Source organism: Pleurodeles waltl, chromosome 3_1 (genome assembly GCF_031143425.1).
Source record: "Pleurodeles waltl isolate 20211129_DDA chromosome 3_1, aPleWal1.hap1.20221129, whole genome shotgun sequence".
Taxonomy (NCBI): Eukaryota; Metazoa; Chordata; class Amphibia; order Caudata; family Salamandridae; genus Pleurodeles; species Pleurodeles waltl.
This window is the reverse complement of record NC_090440.1, coordinates 1,772,043,393-1,772,065,631: the sequence shown is the minus strand read 5'-3', so window position 1 is coordinate 1,772,065,631 and position 22,239 is coordinate 1,772,043,393. Positions and strand designations below refer to the sequence as shown.

Sequence of the window (22,239 nt, the reverse complement as noted above, 5' to 3'; positions counted from 1 at the left end):
CCTGTTTGAATGTAAATAATTCAATGTTTTGCCAACATGTGGTGCCTGCTGCCAGCCACATTCAAAATGTTAAGTTGCCTAAAGGTTGGCTCTTTTCTTGTGGTAATCTTTCTTTTACTTATATTCCAGCCAATCTAACCGGAGGGCCTTGTGCCTGGTCACGCTTAGGCTTTCTCATGTTTCCTATGGATACTGCTCTACACCCTCGCTATACCAGAGACACTATTCAATTACCTACGGACTGTGATTCTGAAATTTCATTGCTGTCCAAAACAGAATATGTTAGTTTAGCTGGTTCTATCGTAGGGGTGCCAGGACTTGCAGTATATAATACCAGAGTTATTAATAAACTTGCATGTTTAGTAGTCAAGAATATTAACTATACATCAGCTGCCTTAGCTGAGCTGTTATTAGATGTACAGGGAATTAGAAGAGCTGCTTTGCAGAATCGCGCTGCTATTGATTATTTACTGCTTAAACACAACCATGGCTGCAGTGATTTTGAAGGATTATGTTGCTTCAATTTATCCGACCACTCCATATCAATCAACTCCCACATAGAGGCCCTGCATAAGTTGGTGAAGGGGGTGCAGCAGGATGTTGACAAGGGGTGGTGGGATTGGGCTTTTGGATGGCTGCCTAATTTAGGCCAACTGCGTTATATTTTTGGTGTAATCATTATCATAACAGTTATTTTAATTTCATTATGTTGTTGTATTCAGTGTGTGCCTAATCTTCTATCTCAGTTTCGCCCAAGAGCATTGCCATTTCAGCTTATAGGATATACTTAGTTGTAAGTTGGCCAAATGGTCCAAGGGTGGAGATGTATTGCTACATACACTACGTAAATGTATTGCTACATACACTACGTGCATGCGGCAGCACTACGTGCAAGGTAAAAACAGTGGTGCAGAGTGTGGACCATTGGCCTCTGCTTTCATTGGCCTTCGCTTCCATTTTGGTTCACGACTCCATTTTGTCGAGTCTGGTTCGGTGCGTAAGGCACTTTTCTGTGTTTTTCCACAAGCTTCGGCAAGCTGAAGGGTGGGGTGTTTTTCTGCTCAACTTCGCTCCATCTGCCTGGTACGAAGGGCGCTATTTACATTCCACGAGCTATCAGTTAGAACAACAGGGGGATGCGCTTGTACACAAGGAGGAATGCAAGCTTCACCTTGGAGTCCTCTCCTGGGAACTTGGCCCGTTCTGAGGAGACGTCTCGAAGGGTGAACAAGGTACCGCCGATTGCACAATTTGTAAAGGAGGGGGTCTTTTTCTAGAAAAGACTCCTGGGCGTTAGTAAATACTATAAAAGTTGGGGGCCTAGATGGGCTGGTTTAGGAACTCTCTTCTGGGTTGGACGCAACGCCAGGAGGACTGATTGTCCCGAACAGAGGCTCCCTGTGTCAGCTGATTTGGGTTCCCCAGCTTTGTGTACGGCGGAGGGATGCAGACGCTCTTTTCGGTGAAGCTTTTCAATTTATTAAGTGTATTGTGTGTGCGCGCGTAATGTGTACTTATTCTTGCAGTCATTTTCATGCTATTGAGCATTGAAGTATATTGTGTGTGCGCGCGTAATATGCACTTACTCTTGCAGTCATTTTCATGCTATTGACCATTGATGTATATTGTGTGTGCTCGTATTATATGCACTTACTCTTGCAATTATTCACAGAGTGCTTATATCTTTATCATTATTCTCATGTTATTCTCCTGATGTATATATATATATATTAGTGTGGTTTAGTTTTGCTAGCTGAGAACTTGCCCCTTAAATAAACTTGATTATTCTACTTACGAAGGTGTTTGAGAGTGATTGCTTTACATTGTGCCTTAAAATATCCTGAAGTGCATAGTTTTGATATTCTAAAGAGTAAAGCAGCACAGGGGCCTAACTTGGGACCCCTTACATGCCACTGTGCCCAGTGCCATGCCCAGGGGACAGAAGTCCCCTGGGCATGGATATTGGGCAGGGGGCATGACTTCCTGTCTTTGCTAAGACAGGAGTCATTTCCATGGGAGTTGTGCATCAAAAAATGGCACAAGTCAGGTTAGAGCCAATATTTTTGACTCTAACCGGACTTGCACCATTCTTTGGCGCACAACCGCCAGTCTTCCCTTCGCCTCCGCTGCCCGGTTACTATCATTTATTTTGACGCTAACCAGGCCGCAGCGCCGGCTCACGTCATTCCATAAATAAGGTGCCCGGCTGGCACCTTGGAATGGCGTTAGCTGGCGGTAAACTTTTTGACCCAAATCTGTCCTAGCGCTGATTTCAGTCAAAAAGTATAAATATGGGCCTATGTGTCTAGACCTCATATACAGCTATAGGCTAATCCCGTCCCGGACACTTGACAAGCAAGCTCTGTTGTGGACGAAATGTGTTGGCTGCGGCTGTAACAACTGGAATACATATGATGGAATTATAGAAGCTTTTTGGAATATAAAATAAAGAAGAAACTATTGAATTGGACTTTTTTGCAACTGTTTTAGGGTGCACAACTACATATTTATGTTATCTTGTGCTCCGCTTGGCAGAAGTATCCAAGAGCGACGGATATTGACAGAGTATGCATCATATACATAACTTTGGGATATATGAAAGATCTGCCGCTGATTGTATCTGTTGAGACATGGCAGTGTGGCCGATGCCCCCACTCGTCCTAGGGGGTCCACATACGTACCTGGGCCAGACAGGGTGGTGTGAGAGGGAGAGAAAGGGTGTTTGTGTGTGGTAGTGGGTGTGCATGTTCAAATTAGCTTTGTGGAAAAATTCTGAGCATGGAATCTTCAGGAGGCAGCTTTTTATTGTCGCTGAGCGACTATGTGATGGTTAGAACAGTTTGTGACATTGTTATGAAGTTTTTGTATTGTCAGGACAGTTGATCTTGTGTATAGGCGCCTATGTACATGCTTTCTATGCATTTTTAGATTACATTGCTTGACGCGGTAAAAAAGAATGTATCACAACAAATATTTTAAATCAAATTATGCATTAGAGTGCACATTAATTGCATACCTTTATTTCAGTGCTTAATTTGTACTTATTGTTTCCGGTGCTGAGCACCGGCACATATTTTTGAGGGCCGACGCTTACTCTTCTGCCTCAAGCATTTGCTGCGAGCAAAAGACACATGAGAAAGGGGGAGGAAGGGAAAAACGAAAAAGCGTCACAAAGAGAGAAATTAGAAAGCTGCAAGAGTGAGCTGAAGGGACAGGGAGTGGCTTTTTATGGATTGAAGAGACCCGAGATAGCCTCAGGATTCCGTGCTCGCACATCTAATTGCAGCAGCCGCGTGCTTAAAAGGAGGGTTTTGGGCACCGGCACGTTTTAATTTACAAATTAAGCACTGCTTTATTTTAAATTATGTCATATCAGTGTGCACGTATAAATAATTGTTATATGTAAGTACCTAGGTAGGTGGATAATAGGCATGCATTTATTTAGCAATATACAAATAGATCAATGGTTCAACAGATCTATTCGTATATAAATGATGCAAAGGGAACCCCACACACAAACATGAACGTACATACGTATATGCTTTAATTAGACTATGAACACAGAATAAAATATGGGGAAATACATACTGATGGAAGTATAAAGGAGACAAACATAATTACATAAAACGCCACCTCAATGCAAGTGGTTGTCTCACTCACTTCCTTGTGCTTCACATTCTGGATGTTTTTGTTGTTTGTGCATGGTTTTATGGCATTTGCAGCTCAAAAGATCAACGTTCTCCTTGGGAAACGTGGTTGTGATTATGTTTTTCCACAGGTCTCCGGTCCTTGGTGTTTTATTTAACCCATTTGGGCAACTGGTGATGGAGTGGGGTGGGGGTAACACGACGGAGAGAATTGGAAAACACAAGCACTCTCATGGAGTGATTATCCAAAAAGAACAAACATTTGCAAAGCCAATAGGTCTCCCCTATGCAAGAGCTATTGGCTTTGCCAATATGTTTTACCTATGTCGTACACCAGCTTGGCAGCTGTTCAGCATGGCTAAATGTTAGTGGCATAAAGGAGAGTGGCATAGAGTGGAGTGTTGTAAAATAGAGTGTTGTAGGGTAGAGTGGGGTGTTATGGAGTGGCGCAGAGAATCGTGGAGTTGCGTGGAGTGGTGTAGAGTTGAGTAGCATAGAGTCAAGTGACGTGGAGTGTCATAGAATGGTGTAGAGTGGAGTGACAGAGTGTTGTAGAGTGTCGTGGAGAGAGTAGAGTGGAAGGGCGTACAGTGGAGTATAGTGTCATAGAGCCGAGTAGAGTGCCATAGAGTTAAGTGGTGTAGAGTGCAGTAGAGTGTCAGAGTGAAGCAGAGTGCTGTGCAGTGGAGTAGCATTCAGTATGGTTGACTAGTGTAGAAAAGAGTGGTGTGGTGTGGAGGGTATTGCGTAGAGTGGAGTAGAGTGTTGTAGAGTAGAGTGGCATACAGTGGTGAAAAGTGAAGTAGAGTGTCGTGGAGTGGCAAAGAGTGTCAGAGTGGAGTGGCATAGAGTGGCGTGGAGTACTGGAGTGGTCAAGAGTGGAGTAGTGTGTCATAGAAGTGGAGTAAAGTGGCATGGAGTGGTGTAGAGGGAGTTGCTTATATCATCGTAGAATGGAGTAATTTTGTAGAGTGGCAAGAGTGGAGTAGAGTGTTGTACAGTGTAATGGCATAGAGTTGGGTAGAGTGTCACATAGTGGAGTGGAGTTTGATTGAGTAGGGCTTTAGAGTGCAGTGTTGTAAAGTGAAGTAGAGTGGACTAGAGTGAAGTGGCGTAAAGTACAGCGGTGCAGAGTAGATTTGATTAGAGTGCAGTGACAGAGTGCATTGGTTTTGAGAAAAGTGGTGTAGAGTACAGTGATGTAGAGTAGAGTGGCATAGAGTAGAGTGGTGTAGAGTAGAATGGAGTAGTGCAGCATAGATCGCAGTGGTGTAGAGTGCAATGGGACAGAGTGGAGTGGCACAGGATGGAGTGGAGTAGAGTGGTGTAGAGTGCAATGGTGTAGAGTGCAGTGGGGTTGAGTGGATTGTTTCAGAGTAGTGCAGGGTAAAGTGGAGTGGTGCAGGAAAGAGTGCATTGGTGTACAGTAGAGTATTGTAAAGTGGGGTGGAGTGCAGTGGTGCAGAGTAGATTAGAGTAGCATGGAGTGAAGTGGCAAAGAGTGCATTGGCATAGAGATTAGTGCTCCAGAGTCGAGTTGAGTGCAGTGGTGCAGAGTAGCATAGCATTCAGTAGCAGAGACTGCAGTCTTGCAGAGTAGCATGTCATAGAATGCAGTGGTGTAAAGTGCGTTGGCGTAGGGTGCATTGGCGCAGAGTGCAGTAGCATAGAGTAGAGTGTTGCAGAGTAGATCGCTGTAGAGAGCAGTGGCTTACACTACAGTGGTGAAGAGTAGAACAGAGTGGCATAGAGTGCAGTGATGTAGTACACAATGGTATAGAGTGGCATACCATGCAGTGGCGTAGAGTTTAGTGGCAGAGAGTGCAGTCTTGCAGAGAAGAGTGTCTTAGGGCCAGATGTATGAAGCATGTTATGGTCGCAAACAGCCCACCGGTAAAATGCTTTTTGACATGTATCAAAGACAAAATGTGACTTGGTAACTTGTACCGAATCGCATTTTGCTTTTGTGATACATTATTAGGAAGTGGAGTGTTTGGGGCGTCCCATCCTAATGCAGAATAGCACTGGTATATATGAATGTTTTGCAACCAGAGTACGGTCGCAAAACATTCATACTTTACTGACTCCGTAGAGGCAGCAGTAACCCATTTGCAAACGGAAAGAAGTCCCCAACAGACCCTTACCCCTTTGTGAATGTGGACACCAAAATGTTTAAGGAGCAGGCAGCGGTCCCATGGACCACTGACAACTCTTAAGCATTTTCAATGCAATAGGTCTAACATTTACTTGAGTTGTAGCTATTAAAATTTTACAAGCATAATAGAGCTTTTTTGCCACATAAATTGGTCAAACCTGTGCATCTTTTGGACCTTTCTGCCACATAATCCCAGTGGCCTGCATATAACTAAGGGGCTAACAAGCCTACCGGAATATATTTTTAAAGAAGACCCTTAAAACACAAACTACTACCAAGTGCAAAACAAATGTTTCAGCCATAAGAGAGCTAAAAAATATACTGAATTATGGGATAGGTTATTATCCCGGGGGTTCCCCACTAACCTAGTGTGTGGACCCAGATATGATCTAGACAGAAAGCACATTGTGGTGACCGTTTTTAAGGTGATCACATTGTCCTAGGACCACCACAGACTGAGTAATGAGCAAAACATTTTTGTGAAAGGAATGTCCTGCAAAGCATTATGTGGTGAGTTTCCGAGTGTCGTCAATATTGTAGTATGTTGACTGTAAACTTCAGAACAGCCCCTAAAGGACACCACAATAAAATCTGCATTTGTAAGAAACATGGTCATGTAACCATATAGTAAACCCCTAGTGGGCATAACACATGAAAACAAAATGGCAGAAAATATTGCAGTGCAGCTATATATTTAGCCCCTAGAGGACGTAGTACAGTACACACTTTTAGGGCTAGAAGGCCTACTGCAATGATATTACAAACAAGGCCCTTAAAACACAAACTACTCTTAGCTGTAAAACAAACGTTCCAGTGCATTACACATTTTCAGGACTAGCAGGGCTACTGCAATGATATTACAAACAAGACCCTTACAACAGAAAGTACTCTCAGCTGTTAAAAAACAAATATTCCAGCCATGAGAGAGTTTAAAAAGACACTGCATGGTGGAAGTAGTTATTATTTTGGGGTCCCCACTAACCTAGAGTGGGGACCCAGAGATGATCTAGACAGAAAGAGCACGTTGTGGTCAACATTTTAAAGGTGGCCCTAGTGTCCTAGGATGAGCAAAATGTTTTGTAACAAGAATGCCCTGCAAAGCATTATGGGGGGAGTTTCCGAATGCCACAAATATTGTAGTATGTTAACTGCAATACGCAGAACAGCCCCTAGCATTTGTAAGAAGCATGGTTATGTAACCCTATAGTAAGACCCTGGAGGACATAACCACATAGAAAAAAAAATGGCAGAAAATAATGCAGTGTAACTATATATTCAGCCCCTAGAGGGTATAGTGCATTACACATTTTCAGGAATAAGAGGTCTATTGCAATGATAATACAAACAAGGCCCTTCAAACACAAATTACTCTCAGCAAAAAAACAAATGTTCGAGCCATGACAGAACTTAAAAAGACACTGAATGGTGGGAAGGGTTATTATTTTTGGGTCCCAACTAACCTAATGTGGGGGCCCAGAGATGGCCTAGACAGAAAAAGTGTGTTGTGCTGAATGATTTGGTGGTGGTCCCATTGTCCTAGGACCACCACAGGCTGAGTTATGGACAAACGTGTTTTTAAAAAGAAATAGCTGCAAAGCATTATGGGGCAAGTTTCCCCGAGTGCAATGAATATTGTAGAATCGGCTCGCCCATTCTGCTGGGAGAGCTGCTTTGATGATTTCTGTGTTTTTATTTAGGTAAAGAATTTACCAACTACAAGGTTTTTTTGAAAGCCATGGGGTACAATGGGGTGAGACAAAAGCAAAATTGAAATGACGCTGATTAGGTAACAGTGTAAACAATGTGAGGAGCGCTCCAATAGCACCGATCCAGTTCCTGCCGCCATGACCGCCATGGAGTGCAAAGGGGATAGACAAAAAAATATAGTTTGCCCTTCTAAAAGTATATCGGCAATTGTGCAATTATCTATGTAATAGTATCAGTCTGTGATGTTTAACAAAAAAGCCTCAAGGCGGGACAAACATAAAGCTTTTACCAATGACATCAAGGGATTGTTGAAAGGCAAGACCAGGAATGAATGAAAGTGATGGGCGTGGTTAAAGCCCACAGAATAGATTACAACAGGTCGGAAAGCAGTGCTTGCTCGTTGCTATGTTCGAGCTAATATAAAATTAAAAGAAAACTTTTTAATTTTCTTTTTGTAATGAAGCCCGTTTTCCCATAAGGAAAATGGGCTGCATTACAAAAAATAAGATTGCTTCAATTAAAAATAAATCACAGACAAGGTGGTCTGCTGACCCCAGCAGGCCAAAATACCTGTGATTGTGGTCATTCCCAATGGATCGCAAATTATGACCTGCCTCATGAATATTAATGAGGTAGGTCCCTTGTGACCGATTTGGGAATCATAAACAGTGTCTTAGACACTGTTGTACATAGCTTTTTGCTATTTCCTAATAGCGAATTGCAAAAATTTGCATTAGGAAATCTCAAATGCCAAGCCACATACATCTGGACCTTCGAGTGCAGGGATGTAGAATGCATTGGCGTACAGTGCATTGGCGTAGAGTGTTGAAGAGTAGAGTGCTGTAGATAGCAGTAGCATACAGTACAGTGGTTCTGATTAGAATACAGAGGCATAGAGGTCAGTGACATAGATCGCAGTGGTGTAGAGTGGCGTAGTGTGCAGTGGCCTAGACTAGAGTGCTGCAGGGTAGGTTACAGTGGTGTAGATTGCACTGGTGCAGAGTAGATTGTGTTGAGTCCATTGGTTTTGAGTATAGTGGTGTACAGTACATTGGGTACAGTGCAGCTGTTTAAAGTACAGTGGTGTAGAGCACAATGGTACACAGTACAGTGGTGCAGCATAGATTACAGTGGCATAGAGTGAAGTGGTGCAGGGTAGAGTAGAGTGGTGCAGGGTAGCATGGAGTGGCATAGAGTAGTGCGGTAGAGTGTACTGGTGTAGAGAGGAGTGGTGCAGAGTGGAGTGGCCTAGACTGGAATGGTGTAGAGTGTAGTTGTGAAGAGTGCAATGGAGCACAGTAATGCAGAGTGCATTGGCACAGAGTAGAGTGGTGCTGAGTAAAGTACAGAGGTGTAGAGTGAAGTGGTGCAGAATTCAGTTGTGTAGACTACAGTAGTGTGCACAGTAGATTGGAGTGGCATGGACTGCAGTGGCGTAGAGGGGTAAAGAGTGGTGCAGTTGCATAGAGTGCAATGGCATAAAGGACAGTGGCGCAGAGTAGAGTGACAGAGCTCAGTGGCAGATAGTGCAGTGTTGAAGAGTAGAGTGTCGGAGAGTGCAATGGTGTACAGTAGAGTGGTATAAGTGCAAAGATGTAGAGTGCAGTGGCGTAGAGTAGAGTGGTGCAAAGCAAAGTGGCATAGAGAGCAGTAGCATAGAGAAGAGTGGTGCAGAGTAGAATAGAGTGGCACAGCGTTCAGTGGCATAGAGTGCAAAGGTATACAGTGCAGTGGCATAAAGTAGAGGTTTGCAGAGTAAAGTATAGTGGTGTACAGTACAGTGGCGTAGAGTGTATTGTTTTGAGTAAAGTGGTCTAATGTGCACTGGCGTAGTGGAGTGGCATAGAGTAGGATAGTGTAGAGTGAAGTGGCATTAAGTAGATTGTTTCAGAGTAGAGTGAAGCGGTGTAGAGTGCAGTAGCATAGAGTGCCATAGAGTGCAGTGTCATACAGTGTAGTGGTACAGAGTAGATTAAAGTGGCTTAGAGTGGATTGCCATAGAATGCAGTTTTGTACAGTGCAGTGGTGCAGAGTAGTTCATAGTGGCTTAGAGTGGATTGACATAGAGTTTAGTGGCGTACAGTGTGGTAGTGCAGAGTGGAGTGGTGCTGGTCAGAATGCAGTGGAATAGAGTGGAGTGATGCAGAGTAGGGTGGCGTAGAGTGTGGTGGCATATAGTGCATTGACATATAGTGGCAGAGAGTGCAGTGTTGCAGCGTAGACTGTTGCAGAGTGCAGTGGTGTATAGTAGAGTGACATACAGTGCACTGCTGTAGCATGCAGTAGAGTGATGCAGAGTAGAGTGGCATAGAGTCAGTGGTGTAGAGTGCAGTGAAGTAGAGTATTGTCGTGTAGAATACAGTGGTGAAGAGCAGATTGGCATAGAATGCAGTACCATAGAGTGCATTGTTTTTTAGGTAAAGTGGTATACAATACGTAGGCACAAAGTGGAGTGGTTAGAGTACAGTGCAGTGACAAATAGTAGATTGGTACAGTACAGAGTAGAGTAGAGTGACACAGAGTGGAGTGGTGCTGCGTAGATGGCAGGGCCGTAGAGTAGAGTAGAGTAGATTGTTTCAGAGTAGAGTGAAGGGGTGTAGAGTGGAATTGCGCATGGTAGAGTGCAGTGGTATAGAATGCAGTAGTGCAGAGTAAAATAGGGTGGCTAAGAGTGAACGGAACAGAGTGCACTGGCATTGACTGGAGTGGTACAGAGTAGAGTGCATTGGCGTAGAGTGCAGGATTGCCAAGTATAGTGGCATTTAGGGGGTGATTCTAACTTTGGCGGGCGGCGGAGGCCGCCCGCCAAAGTTCCCCCAACAGAATACCGCTACGCGGTCAGAAGACCGCCGCGGTAATTCTGAGTTTCCCGCTGGGCTGGCGGGCGACCGCCAGAAGGCCGCCCGCCAGCCCAGCGGGAAACCCCCTTCCATGAGGATGCTGGCTCCGAATGGAGCCGGCGGAGTGGAAGGGGTGCGACGGGTGCAGTAGCACCCGTCGCGATTTTCAGTGTCTGCTGGGCAGACACTGAAAATCTTGGTGGGGCCCTGTTAGGGGGCCCCTGCAGTGCCCATGCCTTTGGCCTTTGGCATGGGCACTGCAGGGGCCCCCAGGGGCCCCCTCGACACCTGTTACCGCCTGCCAGGTTCTTTCGGTCAAAACCGCCAGAACCAGGCTGGCGGTAAGGGGGTCGGAATCCCCATGGCGGCTCTGCTTGCAGCGCCGCCATTGAGGATTCCCCTGGGCAGCGGGAAACTGGCGGGACACCGCCGGTTTCCCGTATCTGACCGCGGCTGTACCGCCGCGGTCAGAATAACCATGGGAGCACCGCCAGCCTGTTGGCGGTGCTCCCCCGGTCGTTGGCCCTGGCGGTAGACTACCGCCAGGGTCAGATTGACCCCCTTAGTCTGGTGCAGAGTGGAGTAGAGTACAATGGCAAAAAGTGCAATGGTGCATAGATCATCAGCGTGGGGTAGAATGTACTGGCATAGAGTGATGCAGAATAAAGTAGAGAGGCATAGATTAGAATGGTGCAGAATAGAGTGCAGTGATGCAGTGTGGAGTGGTGTAGAGTGGAGTATTGTAGTGTGGAGTGGTGCAAGTAGAGTGGAATGGGGCAAAGGGGAGTATGCATGGTGTGGTGGCAAACTGCCCTTACAGAAAATACATGTTCAATTGGTATGACTATTACAATTGCACAGAAGTACAGTTTTACTGATAAAATTATACAGCATGTAAACTATAATGTTTATTGCTTTGGTTTGATGGTATTAAAATATTTGTTTCCAACACAGTTCAGAATTACCCCTAGTATCTAGCATTATGGTAACAGAAATCCTCTCACTTTGAACTTGGAGAAAGAAAATTAAAACACCAGGCTTCTTCAGAAGACAAAGCATAAACTTTGACCCATGACTTTGAATGCGCAGCACATGGCAAGATAAGAACAAGATTTAAAGGCATGTTTACAGAAAGGGAGCACTCGGAAGAATACTGTAAATGAAGTTTGGGTAAGGGGAGGGACAAACCCAAGCTGGAGAGCCTAAAACAAATAATGCCAGCAAACAGGAAGCAAACAAATGTGAGTTAAAACCAAAAAAATAATGGTAAGCAATGGGTGGAATGCATTCCCAGGGAAGCTTTCCAAATGTCCCCAAAATGTCGTAGCATAGGATTCGACCTAAAAAATTAATTCTGTACAGGTGAGCAGTGGAAGGAGGTGTATTATTTAACCCTTTTGGGTAACTGGTGGTGGAATGGGGCAGGGGATAAACCGAGGGAGAGAACTGGAATACATATGCGCTCTCATTGAGTGATTAACAAAAAAGAAATAAATAGATTTGTATAGATGAGCAGTGGAAGGACATAAGTCAGCTAATCAAAAGGATGGTAAAGAGGCTGTGGTCAAGCAGAGGGACAAGCAAAAGAAGATGAAAGCAAGACATAATTAAGAGGTGAGCAAATGAGAGTGACAATAAACTGAGCAAATGGTAAGCAATAGGTGGGATCTCAGCCCACTGTTATTGTATGGCAAGCCCATAATATGTCTTTGCTTTCACTGCATAAGCAGTTTTTATTGGGTGGCTACTGTGGACCCTCATATTTTATATTACAACTACCCAAACCTTTTGCTTTGGTTATTCATTAGGCTGTTTATTCATTTACAATTACCTTTTCCTTCATGTTGCTTTGGTAACCGTTCTCACTCATCTTTGTCCTTTCTCCAGTTAGAAAGAGATAACTGTCTGGAACAACAAAGGGGGAGAGAAAGTGATTGGCATGTTGGGTATCTTATGGATAGTCTTCTTTAACATCATTATTGTTGACAGTTGCCAAAGTTGTTTGCGATTTATTGAATCAACACATGTTACAGTGAAAATGATAGGTGTACAACAAATCCACATTGATTTTTATGTATCATAATATTATGTTGTTAATATATTGTTAAATGCAAGCATCTATTTATTAGTAGCTTCAGAGCCACATACATGAGGTAAACTTCCCTTGGTCAGCAGCAGAAGCTATATTGGGTAGACAATGCAGATCCGGCCTTCTTGTGTACCGCAGCTATAAGCCTCTGCAGCCAGCATTTCACAGCCTTATGACTGGTACTGCCCATTCACCGGTTGACAGATAAAATAAACACCCTTCCCACAGTATGTTAGAAACAAATGGAATGTTCAACACAAAGTGAATAAATTGACATCAGCTGGATGTGAAGCTCAGTAACATGGTGCCCATTAAAAACAGTCTTAAAACATTCTGGGAAAGCCACGGGTAGCTAAGCAGCTGGTAGAACTGGAAAAGAATTATGTCATGTCAGACGCTACCAAATACATGACCTATTCTGCTGTAGCTTAACCAGCGTTTCAGAAATACTCTACATTTCCTGACAGGCATGCCTGCCTCTGTTAGTGGATGGCGGCAACAAATTTATATTATTTTTATGGTTACAAAATAAGGTACACAGACAAACAGAGATATCACCTTCTCAATTATCTGAGGAAGTTAAGAACCTTGGAATTACCATGGACTCCAAGTTAACCATGAATGCCCAAGTGGACAAATTAGCACAAACAAGCTTCATCACCTTGAAGACTCTGCGAGGCATCTTCCCCACCTCGGATTTCCACACCAGGTTCAGGCTACTATCTCTCTTGTACTATCAAACTGGATTGTGCCAGTGGCCTCTACCATGGATCATCTCTATCTATTATGAGAAAGTATTCAGAGCTCTGCTGCCAGGCTACTATTACATGTAAAGCCACAAGCCCACATATCCCCTGCCTTGAGAGCACTACACTGGTTACCCATTGCCAAAAGATCCTCCTTCAAACTTCTTTGTATCACCCACAAAGCTATACATGGAACAGGACGCTTTTTATCAGAAACAAAATAACCAAATACATTCAACAAAGAAACCTCCGCACAAGATTGGCATCCCGTCTTAGAACCCCACCATACCAGAAAAAGACAATAGGTGGTACATCCTTCTCCGTTTAAGTAGCCAAACTATGGAATTCATTACCCATAAATATAAGATCCACGGATAAGTATCTTGTCTTCAGAAGACTACTCAAGAGTTGGCTCTTCCCTTCATAACCACCATATTCAAACAGCAATGGACTGCATATGCCTGTGTAGACAAATATTTTTTATCTGATTATGTGTATATTCTAGATATGTATAGTTCTTTAGGAAATATGTAATGCTACTATGTTATAATAAATCACACACATACTCTTTAAACCTGTTTAACAAATGTATATTTACTCACGATTAAATATGTATATGTATGTGAATGGGTATATATATATATATATACATATATATATATATATATATATATATATATATATATATATATATTTATATATGTGTATATGTGTGTGTATACATGTATGTATGTATGATGGTGTATATACATATATATGTGTATGTTATTCTATGCTTAACATGTTCATAGGTCATTGCATAGCTCCTAGTTAAGTTATTTTATTAGATACTTATGAATCCCTGCTCTCGTTTTTATATCACACTAATCAAATGATTTATTATCATAAGCATTTCACTATTCAAAAATTGAGGAAAGTAATAACTGTTAGAAAAGTACACTTATTAATCAACTTCAAATATTACAAATCGTGAAAGTCTCTTTTTATACAATACTACTTTTCTTCTCATATTATTATACCCATTATTATATTCCTTATTGTATTCCTTGAACATTCCCTTACTATGCATTAACATATCTATTTATTTATTACTCTAGTCCTAATGTAGTAGAGAAAAATTAAATAAAAATAAATAAAATAAAATATATAAATAAAATTTAAAATATAGATAAGTAAATTAAAGTAAAAAATAAAAATAATAATACTAATTGATTAAATTAATTAAAAAGAAATAATGATTTAAAAAGTATATATATATATATATATATATATATATATATATATATATATGCAAAAAAGAATAGAGAATTCTGGGTAGTTCCCAAGTTTAGGTGGAGAGCAGCTCTAGTAAGGAGCACCCTGCAACACCAACAACACTCTAGATTTTCTCACCTCAAATGTCTGTTTATCTAGCAAAGTTTTTAAGCATAGGAACAGCACAGTGCTATCCATGCCGAGCTAGATAGTGACGAAGTCTTTTGCCGTTTGTACAGCAAAGTCTTTAAGCATAGGTTTGACACAGTGTCAACCTTGCCGAGCTGTAAAATGACAAAAGCCATTTACCACTCCAGGCACAGTATTACAGCTTTGGACTGGTAAAATACCGTCAAAGCCAACCTGAAATGAGTAAAAGCAACCCCTGACACGTGTTTAGCTCTTATTAGAGCTCATCAGAGAGGTTTAGCTTTGTCCAGACACAAGGAAGCACCGATTATAAGTCAAAACAAATCCCTTTCAGGGTTAGAGTTCTGCATAAATTATGCAAAAAAGAATAGAGAACTCTGGGTAGTTCCCAAGTTTAGGTGGAGAGCAGCTCTAGTAAGGAGCACCCTGCAACACCAGCAACACTCTAGATTTGCTCACCTCAAATGTCTGTTTATCTAGCAAAGTTTGTAAGCATTGGATCAGCAATATATATATATATATATATATATATATATATATATATATATATATATAAATGTCACTTACCCAGTGTACATCTGTTCGTGGCATGAGTCGCTGCAGATTCACATGCTGTGCACAGTCCGCCGTCTGGTGTTGGGCTCGGAGTGTTACAAGTTGTTTTTCCTTCGAAGAAGTCTTTTCGAGTCACGAGACCGAGGGACTCCTCCCATTTCCATTCCATTGCGCATGGGCGTCGACTCCATCTTAGATTGTTTTCCCCGCAGAGGGTGAGGTAGGAGTTGTGTATGTTAGTAATAGTGCCCATGCAATGGAATGAGTACGTATGTACAGAATAAAGGTTAAAGTAATATATTTACAAATGTACAAATGTTCACGATCTACTTCTAAACGGCTACAGGCTCCCGGGGAGGCGGGTGGGCGCATGTGAATCTGCAGCGACTCATGCCACGAACAGATATGCACTGGGTAAGTGACATTTTCCGTTCGATGGCATGTGTAGCTGCAGATACACATGCTGTGCATAGACTAGTAAGCAGTTATCTCCCCAAAAGCGGTGGTTCAGCCTGTAGGAGTTGAAGTAGTTTGAAATAATGTTCTTAGTACAGCCTGACCTACTGGGGCTTGTTGTGCAGTTAACACATCTACACAGTAGTGTTTGGTAAATGTATGAGGCGTAGACCATGTTGCTGCCTTACATATTTCGTTCTTTGGAATATTTCCTAGAAAGGCCATGGTAGCCCCTTTCTTTCTGGTTGAGTGTGCCTTTGGTGTAATAGGCAGTTCTCTCTTTGCTTTAAGATAGCAGGTTTGAATACACTTGACTATCCACCTAGCAATGCCTTGTTTTGAAATTGGATTTCCTGTATGAGGTTTTTGAAAGGCAATGAATAGTTGTTTTGTTTTTCTAATTATTTGTGTTCTGTCAATGTAGTACATTAGTGCTCTTTTGATGTCTAATGTATGTAGTGCTCTTTCAGCTACAGAATCTGGTTGTGGGAAGAACACTGGTAATTCTACCGTTTGATTTAAGTGAAACGGTGAGATAACCTTTGGTAAAAATTTAGGATTTGTTCTTAGAACTACTTTATTTTTATGTATTTGAATAAATGGTTCTCGTATGGTAAATGCTTGAATCTCGCTCACTCTTCTTAGAGATGTGATGGCAATCAAAAATGCAACTTTCCACGTTAAGTATTGCATTTCACAAGAATGCATGGGCTCGAAAGGTGGACCCATGAGTCTTGTTAAGACAATGTTGAGGTTCCATGAAGGAACAGGTGGTGTCCTTGGTGGTATGATTCTTTTTAAGCCTTCCATAAACGCTTTAATGACTGGTATTCTAAATAGTGAAGTTGAATGAGTAATTTGCAGGTAAGCTGAAATTGCGGTAAGATGTATCTTTATGGAAGAGAAGGCTAGATTTGATTTTTGCAAATGTAGTAAATATCCTACTATATCTTTTGGAGATGCGTGTAATGGCTGAATTTGATTATTCTGGCAGTAATACACGAATCTTTTCCACTTGTTTGCGTAGCAGTGTCTAGTGGTAGGTTTTCTAGCTTGTTTTATGACCTCCATACATTCTTGTGTGAGGTGCAAGTGTCCGAATTCTAGGATTTCAGGAGCCAAATTGCTAGATTCAAAGATGTTGGATTTGGATGTCTGATCTGTTATTTGTGCTGTGTTAACAGATCTGGTTTGTTGGGTAGTTTGACATGAGGTACTACTGACAGGTCTAGTAGTGTCGTGTACCAAGGTTGCCTTGCCCATGTTGGTGCTATCAGTATGAGTTTGAGTTTGTTTTGACTCAACCTGTTTACTACATATGGAAGGAGAGGGAGAGGGGGAAAAGCGTATGCAAATATCCCTGACCAGTTCATCCATAGAGCATTGCCTTGGGATTGATCTTGTGGGTACCTGGATGCGTAGTTTTGGCATTTTGAGTTTTCCTTTGTTGCGAATAGATCTATTTGAGGTGTCCCCCAAATTTGAAAGTAATTGTTTATTATTTGGGGGTGAATTTCCCATTTGTGGGTTTGTTGGTGATCTCGAGAGAGATTGTCTGCCAACTGGTTCTGAATCCCTGGAATAAATTGTGCTATTAGGCGAATGTGGTTGTGAATCGCCCAATGCCATATTTTTTGTGTTAGGAGGCACAACTGTGTCGAGTGTGTCCCTCCTTGTTTGTTTAGGTAATACATTGTTGTCATGTTGTCTGTTTTGACAAGAATGTATTTTTGTGTTATTATGGGTTGAAATGCTTTCAGCGCTAGAAATACTGCTAACATTTCCAAGTGATTTATGTGTAACTGTCTCTGATGTATGTCCCATTGTCCTTGGATGCTGTGTTGATTGAGGTGTGCTCCCCACCCTGTCATGGAAGCATCTGTTGTTATGACGTATTGTGGCACTGGGTCTTGGAAAGGCCGCCCTTGGTTTAAATTTGTACTGTTCCACCATAGAAGCGAGATGTATGTTTGGCGGTCTATCAACACCAGATCTAGAAGTTGACCCTGTGCCTGTGACCATTGTGATGCTAGGCACTGTTGTAAGGGCCGCATGTGTAATCTTGCGTTTGGGACAATGGCTATGCATGAAGACATCATGCCTAGTAGCTTCATTACCATTCTGACTTGTATCTTTTGTGTTGGATACATGACCTGTATTACTTTGTGAAATGTTTGAACTCGTTGTGGACTTGGAGTGGCAATCCCTTTTACTGTGTTGATTGTCGCTCCTAAGTATTGCTGCGTTTGACACGGTAAAAGGTGTGACTTTGCGTAGTTGATGGAAAACCCTAGTCTGTGAAGGGTTTGTATGACATATTTTGTGTGCTGTGAGCACTGTTTTAGCGTGTTGGTTTTGATTAACCAGTCGTCTAAGTACGGGAACACATGTATTTGCTGCCTTCTGATATGCGCAGCTACTACTGCCAGGCATTTTGTAAAAACTCTTGGCGCAGTTGTTATTCCGAATGGTAACACTTTGAATTGGTAATGTATTCCTTGGAATACAAACCTTAGGTATTTCCTGTGTGAAGGATGTATTGGTATATGGAAATACGCGTCTTTTAGATCTAATGTTGTCATGTAGTCTTGCTGTTTGAGCAGTGGGATTACGTCTTGTAGCGTGACCATGTGAAAGTGGTCTGATTTTATGTAGGTATTTAGTGTTCTGAGATCTAGTATTGGTCTCAGAGTTTTGTCCTTTTTGGGTATTAGAAAGTACAGTGAGTAAACTCCTGTGTTCTTTTGTTGAATTGGTACTAATTCTATTGCGTCCTTTTGTAGCAGTGCTTGAACTTCTAGTCCTAGAAGATCTATATGTTGTTTTGACATATTGTGTGTTTTTGGTGGGACGTTTGGAGGGAATTGGTGAAATTCTATGCAATAACCATGCTGGATAATTGCTAGGACCCAAGTATCCATTGTTATTTCCTCCCAAAGTTTGTAAAACTGGCTTAGTCTTCCCCCCACATGTGTTATGTGATGGGAGTGTGTGACTTGTGAGTCACTGCTTATTTTGAGGGGTTTTGGCGCCTTGGAATTTCCCTCGAGTTTTGGGGAATTGGCCCCCTCTAAATTGCCTGCGAAAACCTCCCCTTTGATATTGCCCTTGGTAGGTAGGTTTTGTTTGAGAGGTTGTGGCTTCTGTGGGTTGACCTCGAAACCCTCCCCTAAAAGGTGTTTTCCGAAATGTGCCTCTGCTCTGCGGGGAGTAGAGTGCGCCCATGGCCTTGGCTGTATCGGTGTCCTTTTTGAGTTTTTCAATGGCAGTGTCTACCTCCGGCCCAAACAATTGCTGTTCATTAAAAGGCATATTGAGCACAGCCTGTTGGATTTCTGGTTTGAACCCAGAAGTGCGCAGCCATGCGTGCCTTCTTATTGTGACTGCAGTGTTTATTGTCCTTGCAGCTGTGTCTGCTGCATCCATGGAAGACCGTATCTGATTGTTCGAGATACTTTGTCCCTCTTCCACCACCTGTTGCGCTCTTTTTTGGAACTCCTTGGGTAAGTGTTCGATGAAATGTTGCATTTCATCCCAATGAGCCCTGTCGTATCTTGCCAAAAGTGCCTGAGAGTTGGCAATACGCCACTGATTTGCTGCCTGTGCTGCAACCCTTTTACCCGCAGCATCAAACTTGCGGCTCTCTTTGTCCGGAGGTGGTGCGTCGCCAGAGGTATGAGAGTTGGCTCTCTTACGAGCTGCCCCCACAACTACTGAGTCCGGTGTCCGTTGTGTTGTAATATATATAGGATCTGTGGGTGGTGGCTTGTATTTTTTCTCCACCCTTGGAGTTATGGCTCTGCCTTTATCTGGATCCTGAAATATTTGTTTGGAATGTCTTAGCATTCCTGGGAGCATGGGAAGACTTTGGTACTGGCTATGGGTGGAGGATAGGGTGTTAAAGAGAAAGTCATCCTCAATTGGTTCCGAATGTAGTGAGACATTGTGAAACTCGGCTGCCCTTGCGACCACCTGTGTATAGGATGTACTGTCCTCAGGTGGCGAAGGTTTTGTGGGATAAGAGTCTGGGCTGTTGTCAGACACTGGAGCATCATAGAGATCCCATGCATCGGGGTCATCCTGACTCATTGCGGTATGAGCTGGTGAGTGCATTGGTGGAGTGGTTGCTGGTGATGCATGTGTTGATGGTGGTGGAGAAGGTGGTGGGTTGTCTTCTTTGCCACCTTTGCCTGTGGTTGCTTGTCCCCTTGTTGAAAGGCAAGTTTCCTTTTGATCTTGATTGGGGGAAGAGTGGTTATCTTCCCTGTGTCTTCATGGATATGAAGCCTTCTCTGTGTGTGGTCAGGCTCCACAGTTTGAAGGTCCTCTCCAAATCTATGTAATTGGGTGGTTAGCCCTTGTTCCTCTGTATAGGAACTACTTTTCGGCTCCGAGGCTGGGTGTTTCGGGACCGAAACCTTTTCGGAAGTTCTTTTCGGCTCCGAAGATATTTTCTTTTGCTTCGGCGCGGTGTCTCGGTGCCGAATCTTTTCGGTGCCGTCGTCTTTGTGCTGAGATTTCTCGGAGCCGCTGTCTCAGCTCCGAGGTTGCTGTGTGGCGGTATCACGACCGGAGTCGGATGACTTCGACACCAGCATGCCCATTTTCGGTGCCTTGGCTCGGTCACCATGTTTTTGGGTTAAGCCATGGCCTGTTGGCGGTGGCGTCCCCTGGGCTTTTGTGGACTTTTCGTGAGTCCTAATTTTCGACGTCTTACTCACGGTTGACGTTTCTTCGGCGTCGAGTTCTTCGGAATCCGACTCGTGGATGGAGAAAGTTTCTTCTTCTTCCTCCTCGAACCGATGTGGACCTGTGGGGGTGGACGCCTCCTGGCTCTTTGGTCTCTCAGCGTCTTCCTGGACCGAAACGCTCGACAGGCTTCACACGTATCCTCCTTGTGCTCGGGGGACAAGCACAAGTTACAGACCAGATGCTGATCTGTATACGGATATTTGTTATGGCATTTTGGACAGAAGCGGAACTGGGTCCATTCCATCCGTCTTGAAGTCGCACGCGGTCGGGCCGACCAGGCCCCGACGGGGGATCGAAATTACCCCGAAGGGCCACCGGAGCTCTTCAAAATTCGGTGTCGATTTGTTCTAACTAACCCGATACCGAACGCAACAATACCGATGATTTTTTCCGAGATTCTAACAAATTTTCCGACCCGAAACACGGAGCGAAAAGGAACACGTCCGAACCCGATGGCGGAAAAAAAACAATCTAAGATGGAGTCGACGCCCATGCGCAATGGAATGGAAATGGGAGGAGTCCCTCGGTCTCGTGACTCGAAAAGACTTCTTCGAAGGAAAAACAACTTGTAACACTCCGAGCCCAACACCAGACAGCGGACTGTGCACAGCATGTGTATCTGCAGCTACACATGCCATTGAACATATATATATATATATATACAATTATAAATAAATAAAAATAATATAAATGTACTCTCTTGTAAGCTTTACCTTGTCTACCCATCAGCATATGTCATGTCTCTATCAATTTATCCTCCATCCCCACTCTGACTCATCCCAAACCTATTCATACTTTCATCTCCAAAATAACCCTGCCTAATCTCTTCCATCCTCTTCCCCATCTAGCTCACCCAAACCTCAGTTTACTACCATGATCTCTCAAACAACCCTACAAATTTCTCCCTCATTTATTTCACCTTTGACTCATCCAAAACCCCTCCTGCTACTATGATCTCCCTAACCCTTTCGCAGACTCTTTCCTCCTCCATCTTTCCTTTACTCATCCCAAGCCTCATCCTATTACTATAAACTCCCAGTTAGCAATTCTGGATTCTTAACTTCTCTATCCCTCCATTACTCTAGTCAATCCAACGAACAAACTCACATATCCTCTCCTCAAATTAACTCAAAATAATACTAAAACTGTACTCCTATTTCCCTATACTAATCCACCACTAATTCCTCTTGGGTTCCGGAGTAGCATGCTACTCGCCCAAAAGCGCTTCTACGCCTCCTCAGGGGTAATAAACGCTATATAAATACTATTACAATACAATACAATACAATACAAAATACTATGGCTATGTTTACACTTGTAAACCTTACATACACTGCTTGCAAACAATAATTGTATTATACTTCCTAGATCCCAATAACAACATTTTAGTGTGTCTCACCTTGGTATTCTCGCACCTGTGTTTCCGCAGTACATTTAATTCTCGATTAAACCGGTGAACCCCATTACTAGCTGAATTGAGAATTACTGTCCTGTAATGACTGCTTGTGTAGTCAAGCACTCCCTTAGAGAATTAGTTGACTTTGTTCTCAAGAGTGAGTAGGTAAGATGAACCAGGTCCAGTTTATTTATCTGAGAGTGGTGTGGTCAGAGGTGCTGTGTTACTGGATGTCTGGCACATATGGTTATTTACACTGTGCTTACTTGATAAGAGGTCTTTGTGCTCATTTAGTTTGTAGGACCTTCTGTTATTGAGTGACATAAATGTGGAAGGTGTGCAGGCATCATGGACATCTGTGAAGTAGGATTTTGTGAAGTTTTTGTGTGCTGTGTGACTGTTCTTTTTTTTTTTGTATAAATGGTGTGATGCTGACGAGGGCACTGGTGCATGGAATTGTGATTAAGGTGGTCAGGTCATTATGAGTTTGGC

The 22,239-nt window shown here is 42.9% G+C and overlaps 1 protein-coding gene across 2 annotated transcripts in view; it reads right to left on the bottom strand.

The window, feature by feature from the left end:
• The window catches only part of SPATS2L (spermatogenesis associated serine rich 2 like), a 200,512-nt gene that overhangs the window by 91,789 nt on the left and 86,484 nt on the right, over positions 1-22,239 (bottom strand). Inside the window, exon 3 of one of the 2 annotated variants that reach the window (XM_069225771.1) lies at positions 12,181-12,254. In XM_069225771.1, coding sequence (XP_069081872.1) covers positions 12,181-12,219 — 39 coding nt within the window. In that variant the 5' untranslated portion in view covers positions 12,220-12,254. The remainder of the gene's footprint in view (positions 1-12,180; positions 12,255-22,239) is intronic. The other variant, XM_069225772.1, reaches the window with a different exon arrangement.